The 19,249-nt window shown below is 49.7% G+C and overlaps 1 protein-coding gene across 3 annotated transcripts; it reads left to right on the forward strand.

Moving 5' to 3' along the window:
- The first annotated feature begins 1,678 nt into the window (after window positions 1-1,678).
- LOC133340438 (uncharacterized) lies at window positions 1,679-15,711 on the forward strand. 3 transcript variants are annotated; one of them, XM_061548665.1, is made up of 7 exons: window positions 1,679-2,395; window positions 4,911-5,024; window positions 6,043-6,142; window positions 7,917-8,092; window positions 9,558-9,668; window positions 10,835-10,999; window positions 13,237-15,711. In XM_061548665.1, exons 1-7 carry the CDS (start codon window positions 2,078-2,080, stop codon window positions 13,333-13,335), a joined length of 1,083 nt encoding a protein of 360 aa, XP_061404649.1. In that variant the 5' UTR covers window positions 1,679-2,077; the 3' UTR covers window positions 13,336-15,711. The 3 variants fall into 3 exon arrangements, with proteins under 3 accessions (XP_061404649.1, XP_061404650.1, XP_061404648.1); XM_061548666.1 differs by having other exon boundaries at window positions 9,564-9,668; window positions 10,835-11,005; XM_061548664.1 differs by having other exon boundaries at window positions 1,682-2,395; window positions 10,835-11,005.
- Window positions 15,712-19,249: the final 3,538 nt, after the last annotated feature.

Here is a 19,249-nt window from a genome sequence, read left to right on the forward strand (position 1 = left end):
ACCCATTTTTTATTAGCCTGACAAGAAACTGTACAGTGTATGAAATCACTGCAATGCTGATGTTGCCAACCGAGCGATTTAACATTTGGTCCCAAAAAATTTAATCTATTTATCTGCATATTCAACAAATAAATGACTCGCATATGGTCTTTCCCTTAGTTATGTGTATATATATTCACCAAGGCATCGCCATCATCATTTTCAGATGATGTAATATACTATTTGACCAACTGTTACCCGCTGGCCTAGACATCGTGGACAAAGTTGGAGTACCCCCCCCCCCCCCCCCCACATTCTACTCCACACAGAGGCGACCTGCACCGTCGTTTCCACCCCCACACCGCGAAATCGAACCAGCGACACGTCCGGAGTTCGAGCTCAGCGTGCTAACCATCACCACCGCCGTAGCTGCGTGCAAACACCAACCACCATTGCGAACGGCTGCATAACTAATGACGAGCGCGCGTACTCCCTACAGCGTAACGATGTTGAGTGAATTGACGATTCTGTGACACGCGTGCGAGCGCGTGGAGGCGGTGCGGTTGTGGGTGCACGGAGAGAGTGACCGAGAGAGTGACCGAGAGAGTGAGCGAGAGAGTGAGCGAGAGAGTGAGCGAGAGAGTAAGCGGGAGAGTGAGCGAGAGAGTGAGTGAGAGGTGGGGGTTTTACATAAAGCAAAGTTTAAAAAAAAATTACGAAATGATGACCGAAACAAAGTGCCGATTACACCGAGCATCTTCTTGTTTCCACTGATCGTAAAAAAAAGAGAGAGGAGAGAGAGAGATAAAATCGTGATGCATGCAGGGGCAGCGATGTGCCTCTAGGAGGCATAGGAATAAGTCTGGTTGCTGACCTAGGCAGATTTTATTGCAGTGTTATCCACTTTACGTGTGTGTATTTGTTTCTCCCAGGGAAAAACAAGTTATGCCGAAAAATACGTTTTAGTTTTCAGAATTGGACAAATATTCTAAGCAGGGGTGTCCTGAGAGTTTACAGACTCAGTGGAGGTTTTTTCTGGGTGGTAAGCAAAAACGTTGACTGTTTCACACGGAATTAATGTTTTTGTTATATTATGATAATAATTATTTTGACAATGTTCTTTTTTTTCTTAAACACCTGATTAGATATGCTCGAGTCTATCAGAGTCTACCCTGTTACTTCTGAGATCCATTGCTGAAATCCGGACAGCTGTCCCTGATTAAACCAAATCTCAAGTGCAGTGGGTTGATGGTCTCAGCCTGGTCACCAAAGGCTGTAAAACAAATCCATTGCATAACCTTTGGCTTTGCACTTTACATGACTGACTTACAGCTCTGATCATTCAAAAGATATCGGTCAAACTGTCGTGTGACAAACATTACTCGGAAGCAGCGTGAGCGAAAAAGTGTTGCCCCCCTTAATGGGCGTACGCAATCATTCGAGGCGATGTCGGAAATTGCTACGCGGCATTTGTTTCCACGGACCGTCCTCTACCACTGGGTATTGCATTGGTTTGCAAAACAATTTTTTGTAAAATAAAAAAAATCCCCAAAAGTCGTGTAAAAAGTCTGACGAAAACCTGTAGATAGAATCACTCCTGTAGATGCTGTTGCCAACCAAAAATGCAACGTTTGATTTAAAAAAAAAGTTTATTTGGCTAAATATCCAAAAGTGATTATTCAGAGATGGCTCTTCTCCGCAGTTGGTAAGCCTACATCTCCTTTCGCGACATCATCCTAACCTTTGGACCGAACGGTGTGGCTTTGACCAGGAAAACAACATCGCTGCCGTTTACGGGAAACGCCGGAGCGAGCATATCAGTTGAATGTTGACACACTGTGATGATCAACTTTACTCCAAGGCAGGTCAATAGATAACCCAGACAAAAAATCAACAAGTGCCGGGCGGCAGTGAAGTCGAGGCACGTGGATTCACGACCCCGTGAACCGACCAACGTGGCCCCCCCGTCCACAAAGAACTACCCTCTATTGTTCCACGTTTTATTGGTTACTTTTGAAAACCTGTGCACAAACTTTGCGCTGAACCACGCGCGGTTTGCATTCTCGGTTCAATACTGCTGGGAGCGGACCGTGCGTGCATGTGCGAACGGGCAGACACACACACACTGCCGACGACGACGATGATGATGGTGACGATGCTATCTCTGCCTCTCGTCTTGACGCTGAGTGTCACATCGTGGGCCCTTCCCGTGACCCAACCGCCGGACACCTGCGTCGTCTTCTGGAGGTCATCGCACCTGCCAGACAACAGTAAAGAGTTGGCGATAAATCATCTGGATCCACGGGAATTAATGACCGCCAAGCAGAGCGTTCTTCTGGCCATCAACGCCTACAATACCCACGACCCACACCCTCGGTGGTACGAGGAGCGTGGACTCACGGAGATGTACGCGGTGGTGAGTGGACGCTTTCTCTGTCCAACATATGGACGATGTGCCATGCAGTGGGATGTGTGATGGGATAGGCCAAGAGGAATGACAGAAAACGAATGCCCATAGCATTTAACGGAAGACAGAATACCCATAGATTGTATAGAGAAAATTGAAATGCACTTAGACTACATTGTAAATGGAATTCTCACGTGCATACAAAGCCCGTTTGTGCCAATCTTCATCTTCTTTCGTACGGCAGTTTTTAAAATGTATTTCTAGTCGAATGGATAAGTTTTGCTGTCGACCAATTCCAAGGGGGCAGTGGACGCCGCGCGGCGTCGTCAGCGGCACCGCCACGATGCGTCTGCACGGACGGCGCGTCCGTCCGTCCGTAGTCGTCGGGTGACAACGGCTTGAACGTCACCGCGGTCGCAGTTCGACGAATCTTTGACCGTCCGTTCGCGGAAGGTGCCCGCGCGCGCGCGCGTGCGTCTGCCACGTTGCGTTCGAGCGCGCGGTGCAGCGGAGGTCCGCGGTGCGTGCCGCGGGGGAAAGAAGTCCCGACCCTTCCACAGTCTCAATGGGCTTTGTTTCAGGTCAATTTAATTTTTGTTTGTTTGGCCTTAGCACGTGGAGCCTTTCTGGTACAAATCTGCCACTCGAAGCTTTTGTTGCGTGGCCGCCTGCGACTACGTCCAGCGAGTGCCGATAGTTTTTATTCTCGGCTGCGAGAGCGGAGTCGCGCATCCGGAAAGTTTTTTTTTATTTTCCCGGATTTCAGCCGACGGCGTGGGGGGGGGGGGGGGTTCTCGTAGGTCTTGTCGGAGCGGCAGAGGCGACGTTGTCCAAAATATCGTGGTTACTCACGGGCCGTCGCGGCTTCGGTGACCCGCTGGGTGAGGGCCTCCCCGCACCGCATCAGACTGTGGAGGTGTGCCAGTTATTCGTGCCATGCTTCGCCACGCTGGTCAATGTGGATTGGTGAAAACAACTCGCAAAATTACTCGAGTGCGTCAAATCACACAGCAACATCGCCCTCGTAGCGCCTTTGCGAAAGCCTTGCTCTGTCAGGACTACACGGAAACCAAATATTATTCAATTATTATTACCATCGACGAGGGAATATCGTGCACTAGAATTCTAGATGTTTTAGCAATGAGCATAACATCGCGCCCACAGCGTGTTGGTCGCTCATCATGACGATGTCCCGAGACCTGACGAGATCGGGGGGTGCATTCGGGGTGGGTTTTGTCATCGGCGTGTCTGGTGAGTTCGCTCCCTGTGTTCTCCTCCAATCTGTAGTGGAGGGGAGGCTTGAAGGGCTCAATGCTGCCCAGGGTCAAATAATCAAAGTGTCTCCCCATCTCGATTTAAAGCTTTCGTGACTGTAGGGATTCATATGTTTGCTTCTTTCGGTAAAGTCACGTAGAAGGGAAATAATAAAATTATAAAAATAAAACATAATAATTATTTTTATTTTATTATTTCCCTTCTACGTGCCTTTACCGAAAGAACCAAGAATATGTTTCCCCATCGACAAATGAACACGGCGTGGTAACCACTCAGTCATGGGTAATGCATGTGGACTGGATGTCTCGACAGTTTCATCATCACCATTATCATCAGACATGGTCAATCCACTGCTGGATAGATACATCCCCAAGCCGTCCCCATCGCTCACAATCAAGAGATGGGGATAATCCACCGCGCACCTGCACAGCAATTAATTTGACCGCTCCATCTCCACGGTAGACATCCTGCGCCCAGAAGGTGCTGGGTGAATGTTTGCCTCTGACGATCGTTAGTGGTGGCATAAGCTTGGGGAAGTCTCATTCAGCAGTGGAATGATATATCTCACAATCCTGATATGTAATAAGCCACGTAACTTCTACGCACAAGCTGATGTCATTGCTCCATCTCCCCTGTGCACGTGCTATCGGACACGTTTCATTCCTTGGCTGACACTCCATTATTATTTTTTACCATCGAGTAATCGTCCCATCAAACCATCAGTCCAGCCCAAGCCCACTTGCTTTAGTTGATCAAGAAAATTAAAACATATGTTCATCTCGGCAAAAAAACTTCGGTGCCAACCTGTGCAGTACATGCAAAAAATGCGTCTTAAATTGCAAAACATCACAAGGAGCCGCCGCATGCTTTTTGCATGTCAAGACGACATCGCCATCCTTGCGTTCATTCTTCTGCACACAGCCGTTGTGATGGCAACCAGCGCAAAAGAAGCTGAGAGTTTAGGCATCAGAAGGAACACAAAGCAACTGGATGTCATTTTCACCCCCCCACCCCCCTGCCTTCGTCTAGCAATAATCACACGCGTCTTGCACGTGCAAATGAGGAGAGACGTCATTCAAATTGAATTGAAATTCCCGTGCTGGTTTGCCCGTTGGTCTCGTGGGTGCCGGGTAACGTGCGGGTGCGTGCGCGTGCGTGCGCGTGCGTGCGTGCGCGTGCGTGCGCGTGCGTGCGTGCGTGTGTGCGCGTGCATGCGCGTGCGTGCGTGCGCGCGCGACTCCTTTCAAAGGACGCGGACGGGGGGGAGAAGCAATTCCTCGTGACGTTCCACGTGGCCGAGACGAAGTGCCCAAACAGCCGAGAGCGCTTCAAGCACGCCTTCTGCGCGGATCGCGAGAACGCGGTGAGTGTGTGTCTCGGCGTGCGCGTTTCACTCCCCCTGTTAGCTAAGACACACGACGCGTGTTGCGTTCAAGGGCTCGACTGGTTGGAGCGTGTTTCCTTGGAGACGATAAATGTACGGATGCATTTTAACAATTGAATGCTCCATCAATTCTTCAGGAGCGCACTCCGCCGTCTTCAAAATGCGCATTGGCCTCACCTCTGTCCGCCTCTCCCCTCTCATCTCACTCCGCTCCCCTCCAAAAACTCTCCTCCTGCCTCTCCCCTCTCATCTCACCCTACTCCCCTCCACACACTCTCTCGCCTCTCCCCTCTCATCTCACTCTACTCCCCTCCAAAAACTCTCCTGCCTCTCCCCTCTCATCTCACTCCACTCCCCTCCACCCTCTCATCCTGCCTCTCCCCTCTCATCTCACTCTACTCCCCTCCACGCACTCTCTTACCTCTCCCCTCTCATCTCACTCTACTCCCCTCCAAAAACTCTCCTGCCTCTCCCCTCTCATCTCACTCTACTCCCCTCCACGCTCTCTCCTTCCTCTACCCTCTCATCTCACTCTACTCTCCTCCACGCACTCTCCTGCCTCTCCCCTCTCATCTCACTCTACTCCCCTCCACGCACTCTCCTGCATCTCCCCTCTCATCTCACTCTACTCCCCTCCACGCACTTTCCAAGGTCACCGCAACCAATGCTTTTTTATTTGGCCAAGTCTTCAGCCACGCATCCCTCACTCCCTGTAGCTCTTCAACTCAAGGCTCAAACCCGTCCTTGCTCCCCCCTCTGTGACGGACTGCCTATGTATATTAAATAAATAAATGCGCACCGTATCTGTAGAGGGTGTTGAAAAGCAGTCCCATTTCGAGACGATACAAATCCAGACCGCATAATATACGTTCTGTAGGCATTCCATGGCCTTCGAATCTGCCACTCCCCGGCACTACGTTGCACATTATCCCCGCTCTGTGAAGTGCGGCGATTACTCTCCCTGTCGATTGCCTGCGTTGCGGCCCTGACGTTACAGATCCGTGGCTGCTGCATGGCAAGCGTGTCGGCATTGTCGGGAAAGGGACTCAAAGCCAATTACGTCATATGCAATGTCAACGCCACGGGGAATGAGACAGGTAAGGGCGTTGCGCTGCTAAGTGAGGCCGGGTGGCGTGAGTGGTAACCAATTGTGGCGGACAGCGAGACGTGCCTGAGTTTGATTCCCAGCTGAGGTGCCTTTGTGTGTGGAATTTGTTGTTATGGTTCTCCCCACTGTTCTGCGTGGGTGTCTCCTGGCTTCTCCAGTTTCTTCCCATAGCAAAATAAAACCACAAAAACATACAACTTTAACTGGAATTAGACATACATCCCAGTGATAAAAATTACCTTCAAGTTACTCAATTGGGAGAACATTCGTAGCAACATCGCCCCTGCAGCTTACAACTTGGCAACACCTTACCGAAGAGCTTCTGGAGACTTTGTGAGACGACTTTTCTGGGTAAAAAATTAGAATAGTAATAATTAATTAAATATCACTTATTATTATTTTTATTAAATACGTATAAAGTTGTGCTTCCGTGCGGTTAAACACGCAATTGATCAGCATCGGGCACGTTTCAATGTCCGGTGACACTCTCCCCCCCCCCCCCCTTGATCAATAAGCATGAAGGTTAAACTGTAACACATAATGGGCTCATATCATGCGCTGTCACAGCCGTCTGTGCTAGACGGGTGTGGTCACGACTCAATTCGCAGCGCTCCCAAAACAATCGTAGCCCACGCGTTCATTCCGTTCGTTCGCGATGGCAGCACTAGCGGCTGCGAAACATCATTAAGGGTGATTGGCACTCCTCCGGGAACAATAACCTTTAAGAGGCGCTTAACAGTTCGATGCCGTCGAGCTGCCGGCATAGATCAAGACATTTACTTTTGTGCACGTAGTTACACAATGCTCTCCGAATTGTGCAGTCGGAGTGGTGATTCTGCGATCTTGGCGTCTGCCATTCCACCCTCAACCCTCCCGCTTACCTCCGTACGAGGTGGGAAGCAAATGTGGCGTTGTTATCTATATATTTTTTTAACGTAACTTTTTCTTGGAACACACTGACGGAAGGAAAATACAACTTAGTAAATGTTTTGCCATTGAACAAAAATAAAACTTCAATATTGAACACTCAACTTGTTCGGGAGGAGAGGCTGGTTGAAACGGGTATCCCTCTTACAAAACGAAATAATTCGCGGACAATTAACGCGAGCCCCGTATCCCCCCTTGGATAGAATTGTCTTGAGCCCCATCAAGGCTGCCGTGAGAATCCAGAGAATCCAGAGGTCTGAGCGGTGGCCAGCGGCGTTGTTGCTCTCGGCCCTGGTGCAAGTACCATCCTGGGGGGGAGGGGGGAGGGGGGAAGGGGAGGGGCGGTGGGAGGGAGTTTGAAGGGAGGGGAGTGGGGGGATGGGTGGGTGGGAGGGGAGGAAGGGAGGGGGGTGGGGGGGGAAGGGAGGGGGGTGGCGGGGGAAGGGAGGGGGGTGGAGGGGAATGGAGGGGGGTGGGGGGATAAGGGAGGGGGTGGGGGGAAGGGTGGGGGGGAAGAGTGGGGGGGAAGAGTGGGGGGGGGAAGGGTGGGGGGAGGAAGGGTGGGGGGGGAAGGGTGGGGAGGGGAGGGGAAGGGTGGGGGGGAAGGGAGGAGGGGTGGGGGTGAGTCCCCTGCTTATTCCCCCCCCCCTCCGTCTTTGTAGCCTGCTACCTGCCCCCCCCTCTCCGGCTCACCGCATGAGCGCAGGCGGACTTGATCGCACAGTGATTCCGAATGTTGCGGCTACACACGCTCTCAGAGCGCCGGCGGGTTCCCCCCCAGCCCCAGCCCTAGCCCCGCGACTCCCACACGTTCACCAACTGTCTTTGCCCCGCAGAGTTCTACTGGGTCAGCGAGCGGACCGTCGTGTCGCAGGATGAGCCCCCGGCCGTTCCCGCCGCCGTCACGGAAGCCGCGATCCAGTTGGCGCTGTACAACATGACCTCCTCCGTGGCGCTCATCCTCGACTCGCTCAACACCAACCTGTGGCACATCCAATATGCGCAGTGGATTGTGAGTGGTGGTGGTGGTCCCGTGACCTGCCAGCTAGGTGGCGGGGAGGGGGGGGACTTGGTGATGTCCTCCGCATCGGTAGAAACAGAGGGCTGAGAGTGTTTTAATGGGGGGGGGGGGGGGGGGGTTTCCCACCTTCAGGAGGCAATGGTATCGAGGTGGGTGCCATGTTTAGAGGGCATCGGTGTAATTGTAGAGCTGTCCACTCAATCAACGCATTGCATGATATTTAGTCGAGGCTGAGCAGAAAGAGGCAGGCATGGTTACATCGGTATGTCCGATGAACTGAACTTCTTTCGCGCCGTACGTAGCCAACCGTGCTAATGGGAGGTGCGGGAGAGGCAGAGAGGATGGGAAGGAGCAAAGTTGGGAGCGATCAAGGAGGGGGTAAGGAAGAAGAGAGGGGGAAATAGTAAAAATACACAAATAAAGGATAAAACAGTGGCAGGACGTGAGACGATTTGTAAGAGAGGAGTCTCTGGTCAAGTGGACTCACCGACAGGCAGACAGAGGCTGAACACAACGATCCCGAGGGTGGTTTGCAATCGCGTTACAATGCGTAAACTCTTACATCGTCACGTCACTTTGGTTCATATCACCCTCTGGGGGTTGCCACAGTAACATTTGACATCAGCTGCACGCGTAATTTTTTTGAAGTCAGGTGTAATCACTGCCACGTGCTTTGAAGAACACAACGCTGCCGACGATACATGTCTGGGTTTTACCGTTTTGGCGCCACGTCTATTCCTATTTTTTGTAATTTGTTTTTCAATATGTTCTCCCCCAAATTCAATGATAAACCCCCCGCTCATGTCTTGAGACGGAGTGTCCATTCAGAGCTCTCGCAGAGGGGCGCATCACCCTGTTTTACAGAACTACTTGTGACGTCCCATCAAATCACTTCTTACGCACATTCGTGGCACAGCTCTTTCCCATCCGCACTGCGACGGAGAAATACATTTTTGCACGAGACTGATATTTTATTTCTCAGTTTGGGACAACCCCTCGACACCCGAGGGAAGGGAGTTTCAAAACATTCGTGCAATCCACCAGCCCTCGCTGCTGCCTCCGCAGTTGCTGGATTAAATACCCACCAACTCGCTACACCAGAGCTACGTGGTTAAAATCACAGGTGGCTGAAACCCGAATTCAAAGCCAGGTCTCAACAGTGCCGGTTCAAAGATTTTACCCCCCCCCCCCCTTATTCATCCAACAATCATTTCTTTGTTACTAAGCCAGGGGTCGGCAACCAAAATAACAAGAAAAGCAATTTTATTCGAAATCAGTAACAACAACAAAAATCTACATTTCAAAAGCCACAAATATGAGACGGTGATGGTCCGTAATAAACAACCTCACGAAGCGGTCCTAAAGAGCCGCATGCGGCTCCAGGGACACCACGCTGCTGATCCCTGCTCTGAGCCAGATATAAGAGGCAGACTCTGCGTGTGTTTATCATTTCCAGAGGCAGGAAGGAAGTGAGAAGATCACGTTGGAAGTGAGCTCCACGCTCACGACAAGCACCAAAGTCGTTGATCCGCGGGATGAGACGGACGGCTTCTGCCCCTCTGGGAAAGTGAGTATAGCCCATTGGAACCTCCTTTGCCAGTAGCAAAATATGATTATTGTTTTTTTACCCTTTAATCTGGCAACAAAACTGACACCTTTTTTTACAAGGAGTCATGGTTGCAATGACCACAATACCTGCAGTCGGAATGCAAACAAAAAACACAACTCTGGTCATGTATGCACTGTCCTTGAAATTGATTGGTCCACACCCGAGACAGCTTTCTTTAGAGCCTAGTCTCACATGGTATTGGACCAGATGACGCCAAAAGGTGCACAACTCAAAGACAATGCACCATCAGAGTAAGAGAGCTCGGGGTAAGCATTTACACCATTGGAACCTCCTTTCCCAGTAGCAAAATATGACCATTGGTTTTTTACCCTTTAATCTGGCAACAAAACTGACACCTTTTTTACAAGGAGTCATGTTTGCATTAACCACAATACCTGCAGTCGGAATGCAAAAATGTGGTCAATGCAAACATGACTCCTCGTAAAAAACGGTGTCAGTTTTGTTGCCAGATAAAAGGGTAAAAAAACAATTATGAGTATAGCCCATTGCCATCATAGCCCCATACAGCTAGAGTTTCCACCTGTTTTGGTCGGATTTAATGGACACAGATAAGTTAGTGACCAGTGGTGCCTCGACTTGTCTTGGGCATCACCTCGATTGACTCAGCCTTAAATTAGTACACGTGACCTTTTTGTCGACATCAGCGGATTCGGTGCTAGGCCCAGCACCACTTTGGTCTTGATAGGCGCTCCCTAAAACAGCCACTTGCCAAAAGAGTATATCGAGGCCACGTGGGTGATCTCTGTTGCTTTGTGTCTGTGTGTGTGTGGGGAGTGGTAGTGCAGCGGTTAGCGCTACGCTGCGCTACGAACGAATCCCACTGGCGAATAATAACAGTGGCGAGTATTTGAACTGGTCCTGGGTCATCCCTAGATCGACTCAACCTTAAAATGAGTACCTGGTGCAATGTCTAAACATCGTCACTCGGGAGACAAAGGCAGCCGCCGTGCGCGGTGGTGGTCACCCACGACCCCCCCTGTGCCGTGTCGGTCTTTCATAGGCGCTCGCTCAAACAGCGCTTGCCCCAACAGTCTGCTAGGGCTACAACGAGTGCCGTTCAACCTTCGCGTGCCCCCGCCGTGTGCTCGTTTCACCGCTCGCAGATGAACGCCGACTGCACCACGACGGTGACTCTGGCCAAGTGCAGCAACAGCAACAGCAGCAAACGCTCCGGCAAGCGGTGCGATTCTGAGCCGCAGCTTGCCGGGACCAGCGGGTGGACGTTGGAGGACGTGGAGAGCGATTGCGACATGACATGCAGCGCTGCCGTGGGTGTACGCTAACCGGCGGCGGAATGACGCGCGCGAGCGTGTGTCTCTTCGCCCTCCTTTGCGACTCCACGCGATGCACTCTCGTTACTTGCCCGACAGTTGCGGCTCGTGGCTCTGGGACGAATGTCTGGGACACCGAGGCCTCGTGCACGCGCGTGCGTGCGTGCGTGTGTGTTTGGGGAGCGGTGGTGTAGCGGTTAGCGCGCTGCGCTACGAACCCGGCGACACGGGTTCGATTCCCGCTCACGGCTAACACCAGTGACGGTTATCTGAACCGGTCCCGGGCCTCCCCTAGTGTCGACTCAGCCTCAAATGAGTACCCGGTGCGGGTGTGTAAACATCGCCACTGGGGAGACAAAGGTGGTCGGGCGTGGTGCTGGCCGCCCACCCAATCGTGTACCGTTCTGGCCTTCATAGGTGCTCGCTAACAGCACTTGCCCCTTCAGTCTGTTAAGGCTATACAGGGGATCTTTATCTTTGTCTTTGTTTGCCCAGTTAAAAATTGGCACTTGAAGGGAAGGGGGTTAATGTAATGATTGGGAATCCGATTGAAGCTGCTTCAAGGTGAGAAGGGCCAAACCGAGGCACGTGACTTAACAGCAGGATTGAAATCTCGATAGTTTAGTACCGATGGATTTCTTGGTAAATTTTAGTTTTTCCATAAATTCTGGTTGTTAATTTAACAAAACAACACACACGTATCAGCAGATTTATATTCTCTGCCCCTCCCCCCCAACTCATAAATTTAAATATGTTTTAGTCAATCAGACTTGGCTTTACAGACCAAAACTAGACAGCAGCAGCAAGCAAAGTCCGGATCGGTTTCAATCTTCTGGGTCTCATTAGCAGAGTCAGGCTTCCTGTTGAATAATATTGGCCGAAAAAGCTGATGTTCCAAACAATGTTTGTTCATACACGTTAAATTATGCTTCTATGTGCTTACTCAACGCATAGTAAGTTCTAATCAAATCCCCTCTTTGTAAACAATCACAGCAAGTAACCTATCTCATAGCAGTGGTCTTCGGGGGCTTTTCTGCATCACCACAGTCGATGTTAGAAAAGCACGTATGTTTTGAAAGTGTAAATGAAGTCGTTAATGAGTTGGGGGGAAAACACGTGTCGGATCTTGGAAGCTAAGCAGGATTTTTTAACCTGACAGGTGACCACCATGGGATCTTGCCTGGTGATGGACGCTTGGGGCTGTGCTGAATAGTAATGAGAAAACATCCCAATGCAGAACTCTCCTGGCACGGGTCTCGAGACAGTAATTTATTCCTGAGTAAATAATTATCAAAACTGTCCGTCATTATTGGCCATGATCGATCCACTGCTGGATGAGGGACTGCCCAAGCCGCCGCCGCCTCTCACGATCTTGAGGTGTATTAATCCTAAACTCAAACTATTTTTTATTTTACCAGGTGAGGCCCACTGAGCTATATAGGTATTTTTCAGAAGCGGACTAGTCACAAATGATAGCCCAACGAAGTGGCTTATCGTGTGGAAATGTTTCGCAGCCAAATACTCTCAAAGCATATTTCTAAATATGGAGGGGCAAAAACCGGAGGAACCCGGAGAAAAATCCACATGACTACAAAGAGAGAGACACACATAAACTCCAAATATACAGTCAGAGGTCGGAATCGAACCCACGAACTCCTGCAAACGCGGCGAGGGAGTTAACATCTCGCCACCGCGGCACCCTCCACCTCGCACATGCACAACAAGTAATGTCATCGCTCCATCTCCACGGTCGTCATGCTGCATCTAGAAGGTGCTATGTGGATTATTGCATCTCATGTTCGTGAGAGTAGGTTGTGGCTTGGCGAGGCCTTCACGCAGCAGTGGATTATGGCTGAATGATGATGACGAATAGTAGTGACATTTTTTTAATCATCGCTCATACCGATATGAAATGGTGAAATGAGAGAAAGGGTGCGGGTTTTGGGGGAATTCTATTTTAACGTTGCACGTGGCAGCAAAATGTTCACGAGCTAAATGCCAACGCCAAGGTGCGATGGCCACAGGGGAGCTTCGGGAAAGAGTTCGTTGTAGTTTTTCTCTTCTCTCCACCGAGGGAGCTCATACTACGGTGGACGACTCCGTGGTCCATCGTTTGGGAGTTGAATGACCACAATGGCACCGCGGCTTGGTCGCGTCTTTTGATGTGGGAATTGTCACAGCGCTGTTAGAAAGTTCCCATTTCACTGTCGTCCCCGTGTTGTGCTGTCGCTCAGGGATTGTCGCGCGTGTCTGGAGGCAGCGGAAGGTGCCCCAAAAAGGTCATGAATACCAAGCGACGACTATTCTGCTGCCGCTCCATAGCGTGCCAGTGAAGCTGACGGGCTGGTCCGAGACGCCAAACTCCTCCACGTGTGCACGATACGAGGGGCTAATAACACTTTCACCCCCCTCCCCGGCCACTGCCGCTACAACAGTCATACACGGCTCTCATTCCGCACACACAGGAGGGTGGGGGGTTGCAAAATCGAGGCTGAATTCGCAAAAATAAAACATCCTCGTTGCGTGGAAACTCACCACCGTCGCAGGATGAAGTGGAATATCCCACGCGATCGGTGAGGTTGGGAGCAAAGTGGTGAGATGGGGGGTTCCATCTGGAGAGAGTGGTGTCTGCCCCGTTTGTTGTTTTATTTATTAGTACATTACCTCCCACTCGTAGACGCGCTGCAATAAGCTGCGGTGCTCGATCCTGGTCTCAAGCAGTCATGGATGAAGTGTGCTGCACGCTGTATCACCAAACTGGACTCCAGCATAATCACTATCCTCAAAGGTCAATCATTATAATAATAATGCCTTTTTGTAATATTATTGGTGTCTTGTGGATACTCTGCAATATGCGAGACACCGCCTGGATAAAAAAAAACAAGTGTGCTGTGCAGACGTCCGAACCATGGGCTAATGGGAACACCATGCGAGCAAAGATTAGATTTCCCCTGCGTGGAATAGGACGACTTTCTTACGCAGTCTACAGCGCAGCACAGACGTTTCCTTCGAATAATTAGAACGTTGACACCGTATCCACAGTGCTATATTTACACACTCGTGTGTACATGGCTCCCAGTTTTTTTAGGGACCCCCCAAAAGAGTGTCCTTCTTGATTAACCTCTTCGTATATCTGGCTGTATCTCTCTGTCTTTGTACCTATCTCTCTGCATGTCCCTCTCCACGTGGCTCCGTGTCTGTATTTCTACATCGCATCTTTATTTGTGTGCCCCTATCTCGACGTACATATTGCCACATTGAACTCTACGTCATCGGCGTGTCTGCCTCTCTGTGTCTTCACGTCGCCTTTCGCTCTCCGTATCTATCTGCGTGCGTCCGTCTCTCGCTGAGTGTGCACATTTCTTCTCCGGTCGTGTGTGTGTGTGTGGGCAGCGGCAGTGTAGTGTTTAGCGCACTACGCTACGAATCCGGCGGCCCGAGATTCGATTCCCAGTCACGGTGAACATCGGTGTGACGTGCCGGTCGTGCGTCCGCCACCACTCCTCATCCAGCCCACCACCCCTGCCCCAGGTCGCATCGTATTCACACGAGTCCCGAGTACGGTGCGTGAACATCGGCAGCTCCCCAACATACAGCGGCTTGCTTTTGGCTCAGCCATCAAACAAAGGCGGTGGTCACGGCATCGCGCGGCGCTTTCAGATGCGCTTCCGCGGCCGTCGGGAACACGCTTCCGTTCCGATACTAGGAAGCCCCTGGAGCTATGCACTTTAAAAAGTGTGGTTCTGCCAGACCCCAACCCCTTGTGTTGTTGCGTGACGGCCTTGATGGGTGCTCGCTGCACGGGTGTTCCTTGTTTTTCTGCGCGTCTCGATCTTACCTTTCTCTCTCTGCGTCTGTCTGCGTGTCCATTGCTCCAACTAGGCCCCCCTCCAGACCCACCTGCACAGGGCACCACTTAGTGCTGACATGTCTCTGTACATTCACACACGCACAAATATCTCCCACGGTCAGCTGCATATAGAGATCAACCAGGCGCGCGTGATGTTAGCCTCGAGTTCAGGACCGTATTAGAAGGAACAGGCTTCGCCTCTCCCTTACCCAGCCGGATTTACTTCCAGAGTGCTGCTGTAGTTGCCTCCGGTAACTCCACTGCAACAGATGCTCATTTCAGGGTGAGTTGATCTCGTGAAATCTACTCCCAACAGCTTTAAATACCACTCGTGACCAGGTGTCTCGAGTGTGTGTTCACCACGGAACTCTGTCAAAAGGCGAAACTGCATGCGCACGTACGATTACATGAAAGCAGTGTGTGTTTGTGCACATGGCTACGATTTGGCATGAGATTCAAGTCTCGGTAAATAAATAAATAAATGCTTAGCACGTCCACCTCCGGAGACACGTTGCAAAGTTATAAAACTTGTATTAATGTTGTCCTAGATTGCAATGTACAGACTCGATGGTGGCGGTCACAATGATGAATCTAAATGTACTCAAACACGAAAATAAGTGCTCACATCCAGACGGTATTTGTTACTCACCACTGCGTACAAAGTGTTGTAGGAAGGCCACTTTACACATTCGTGTCACACACGAACATGGTGTTCTAATTAAGCCGAGCATGATGACAATCAGAGATTCTTGTAATCGCTGCTCTTCTCCTTGCCTCATATTGGCATGTCAGCAGACTTGAAAGTTAATTCAAAATTATTTTTTTCTTCCTTGGTTCTTTCGGTAAAGTCACGTATAGAAGGGAAGTAATAAATAATAAAAATAAAACATAATAAAATCATTCTCACGACGTTTCGGCCACAACGCAAGCAGCTGTCCTCAAGGCGTCTGAATGAAACAGCACACGTGCTTGGAGCCTTGAGGACGGCTGCTTGCGTTGTGGCCAAAACGTCGTGGGAATTATTTTATTATGTTTTATTTTTATTATTTTATTACTTCCCTTCTACGTGACTTTACCGAAATAACCAAGAAGATGAATCCCTGCAGTCACGAAAGCTTTACATCGAAATCAACATTCTTTATTTCTATATTCAACATTCAACGTGACTGTCGTGTAACAATTTCTAATGGTAACATTTTGTTCTAGACCTTGACATTGATTGCGATGGTAGCGAGCGGCTTGAGTGTGGCTCTTCATTCCAATTAAGACCCTCTCATTAAAGCTGCGTCGTTCTGACAGAGCATGTGTATCTCTGAGTGTCATAATTGGTACTTATACAACCGTGCTTCTTGCGTTCGCAATGGTCAAACTTTAAGAGGCAGCGAGAAAACAGCAAATGAAGAAAACAGCAAGTGTGAAGGTGGATTGAAAATGAAAAACACGTGAGAAATACACCTGCAAAACGAGTCGCATTTAACAAGCGCACATCAACAGGAATCTCCGCACACTTTGCGTGCCACGATGCCGTCGCTATCCTCGCAGAGTTAATTTTTTAAAATGTTTTTCTGCACGCAAGGGCCTCGTATCCATTGTCGATCGCCTTCCACGTGGGCTCAACAGAGCCCAGATTGTGCAATTGCCATCCTCGCTTCATGCCACGAGTGTTTCGCCGTGCGGTTGGTCGGCACGCTGGGGGTTTCGCAATTCACACGCCGTCGGTTCGGTTCGATGTCCCGACAAGGGGCAGTGGAAGCAATGAGACGTTTCTTAAACCCCCCACCGCCCCACATCCTGGCCAGACGTTAGACGCGGGTTACGCCACAAGTTCGTACATCGGCAGGTCGTGCGTAGTGGGGTAAAGTGTGGGTACCCCCCCCCCCCCCTTCTATTCGCGACGTCTGACCCGGCGTTGAAGAGCAGGCCGATTGCCATTGTGGAGGGGCTCTCTAAAAAGCTACTTCTCTTGGAGGTCCTTCTGCAGGCAGTGGCCGTGAGCAAAGCACTTGCAGGTCTGCGCCTTTGCCATTGTTGTTACGTGAATGCCAAAGAGCCCAACGTGGAACCTCCATGGGGTTTGATCTTCCACGAGGCTCATGGTCCACCCTGAATCACGCTGCACTGCACACACCACGGGCAGATGCGGATACCTGATGCACAAATGGAACATTTTAGTCTGTCCGGTAACATGCGACTGTGGTCAACCAGAACGGAGCGTGCAGCGTATAACGACGCAGTGCCAGGTCCACAGATACGAGGAAGGAGACATCGCAGCGATGGCATTCCGTCTGACTCGACCACCTGAATGTGAAGTTGTAGTCGTTGCTCCGTGTCTACAGCACGGTACGGAATATATAACAATGGCATGTTTATTACGAGAGTGATAAAAACCGTATGTTACAACAGCAACAACAAAAACCACGATTACACCATTGGAACCTCATTTGCCAGTAAAAAATATATAATCGTTTTTTTACCCTTCTATCTGGCAACAAAACTGACACTTTTTTTACAAGGAGTCATGTTTGCATAGACCACAATACCTGCAGTCATAATGCCTTTTGGCGTCATCTGGTCCAACCCATGTGAGACTAGGCTCTAAGGAAAGCTGTCTCGGGTGTGGACCAATCAACTTCAGGGACAGTGCATACATTATCAGAGTTGTGTTTTTTGTTTGCATTATGACTGCAGGTATTGTGGTCAATGCAAACATGACTCCTTGTAAAAAAAGGTGTCAGTTTTGTTGCCAGATAGAAGGGTAAAAAAAACAATTATCAAAAACCACGATGTGGTGGCCCACTATCAGGCGCAGCTATCGTCAGCAGCTTTCACACCTCCCATGTTGGCTGACGACTGTGGAATCGACGAGCAACGCGAGAAAAGAGAACTGCGACAAATGGCAGCGATGGTGACAGCATGCAAACGCTGTCGTGAGTTCTAACGAGGTTGAGGCAGCCTTTGGCTGCTGCGTCAATAATAATCCGCAACATTTCGATTTAAAGCTTTCGTGACTGCAGGGATTCATCTTCTTGGTTCTTTCGGTAAAGTCACGTAGAATGGAAATAATAAAATAATAAAAATAAAACATTATAAAAATATATAATACAATAAAAATTATTTTAGATGTTTTATTTGTATTTATTCATTACTTTCCATTCTACGTGACTTTACCGAAAGAACCAAGAAGATGAATCCACAACATCACAACGCTCGGCCCGATGCAGCTGCTGGCTGTCGTCCCCAACAGCTGTGTGCAGAATGTTCGCAGGGTTGCTGACGTCTTCACGGCTTGCACGGAACGCTGAGATGTTCTGTGTGTGTGTGTGCGCATACATATAATCGTGATTTGTTTATGGCCTGCACACATTTTACGACTCTTTAATTGCCTCTCCAGCCAGCGGAAAGTGCTTGAATTTAATAAATAAAGCATCACGGTACAGAATATATAACAATGGCATGTTTATTATGGGAGTAAAAAAAAACCGTATGTTACAACAACAAAAAACCACGATGTGGTGACGCACAATCAGGCGCAGCTATTTTCAGCAGCTTTTATATCCCCCATGTTGGCTGACTGTGGAATCCACAGACAACGCTTAGGTGGATCACACACAATTCTGCGACTCTCCCCCTTCAGCCGTGCATCAAGGTTGCCCCTTTTAGCCCGAATCGTCAAGGAGAAGGTGACCCCATCGAGTGTGGACTAATCTCCGTCTGCCCCATCCGTAGAGGCTAAAGCATCGCACCCTTTGCACGCGTAGGATTTTTTTCTTCTCTTGGTGATCAGGTTTTTTGTTACCCACACGCATAAAAAAACGCCAGAATTGGTGGTTTAAAAAAACACATCTCGATATAAAACCGTGCAGTGCACGACCCCACGGTGAAAAGTCCTTGGACTCAGTTTGCCTCCCTGAGTAAAGGAGTAATTAATTATGAGAGCCTTACAAAAAAGAAAGAAAAACACATAATCGGTTGATGTTTGGAAAAGGTTCTCTTGCAAATATATTTCTGTTGGATACATATGTATTGTGTGTGTTTTAAGTCAGAGTGAATAACGATGCCCTTTGTTTATAGCCTCACACAGGGCCGCGTGCTGCTAATGAGTGTTTGGGAAGTGCAGGAGGGAATTGGATTAGCTGCTGAAAAACCAATGCACAGGACGGCACTACGCTCAAAGCTACGCACAGATAGAATCACGAATCCATTGTTGTACTGCCATCTCCTTTCGCGCCTCCAATCATCACGGTTGGCTAGGCACGGTGCGAAACCAGTTCAATAGTACATACATACATACTCCTTGCCACCTCATAGCCTAAGCCAATGGTACTTAACCTGGGGTGCGCGTACCTCCTGGGAGTGCGAGATGAGCCTTACTGGGGGATGCGAGACGTGGCCAGATT

Source organism: Lethenteron reissneri, chromosome 9 (genome assembly GCF_015708825.2).
Source record: "Lethenteron reissneri isolate LAM-NWPU_2019-01 chromosome 9, ASM1570882v1, whole genome shotgun sequence".
Taxonomy (NCBI): domain Eukaryota; kingdom Metazoa; phylum Chordata; class Hyperoartia; order Petromyzontiformes; family Petromyzontidae; genus Lethenteron; species Lethenteron reissneri.

Coding starts and splice junctions, on each gene's coding strand:
- LOC133340438 (XM_061548664.1), top strand. CDS start 2,078: ATGTGCGAACGGGCAGACACACACACACTGCCGACGACGACGATGATG. Junction 2,396..4,910: donor TCACGGAGATGTACGCGGTG/GTGAGTGGACGC, acceptor CTCCTTTCAAAG/GACGCGGACGGGGGGGAGAA. Junction 5,025..6,042: donor GCGCGGATCGCGAGAACGCG/GTGAGTGTGTGT, acceptor CTGACGTTACAG/ATCCGTGGCTGCTGCATGGC.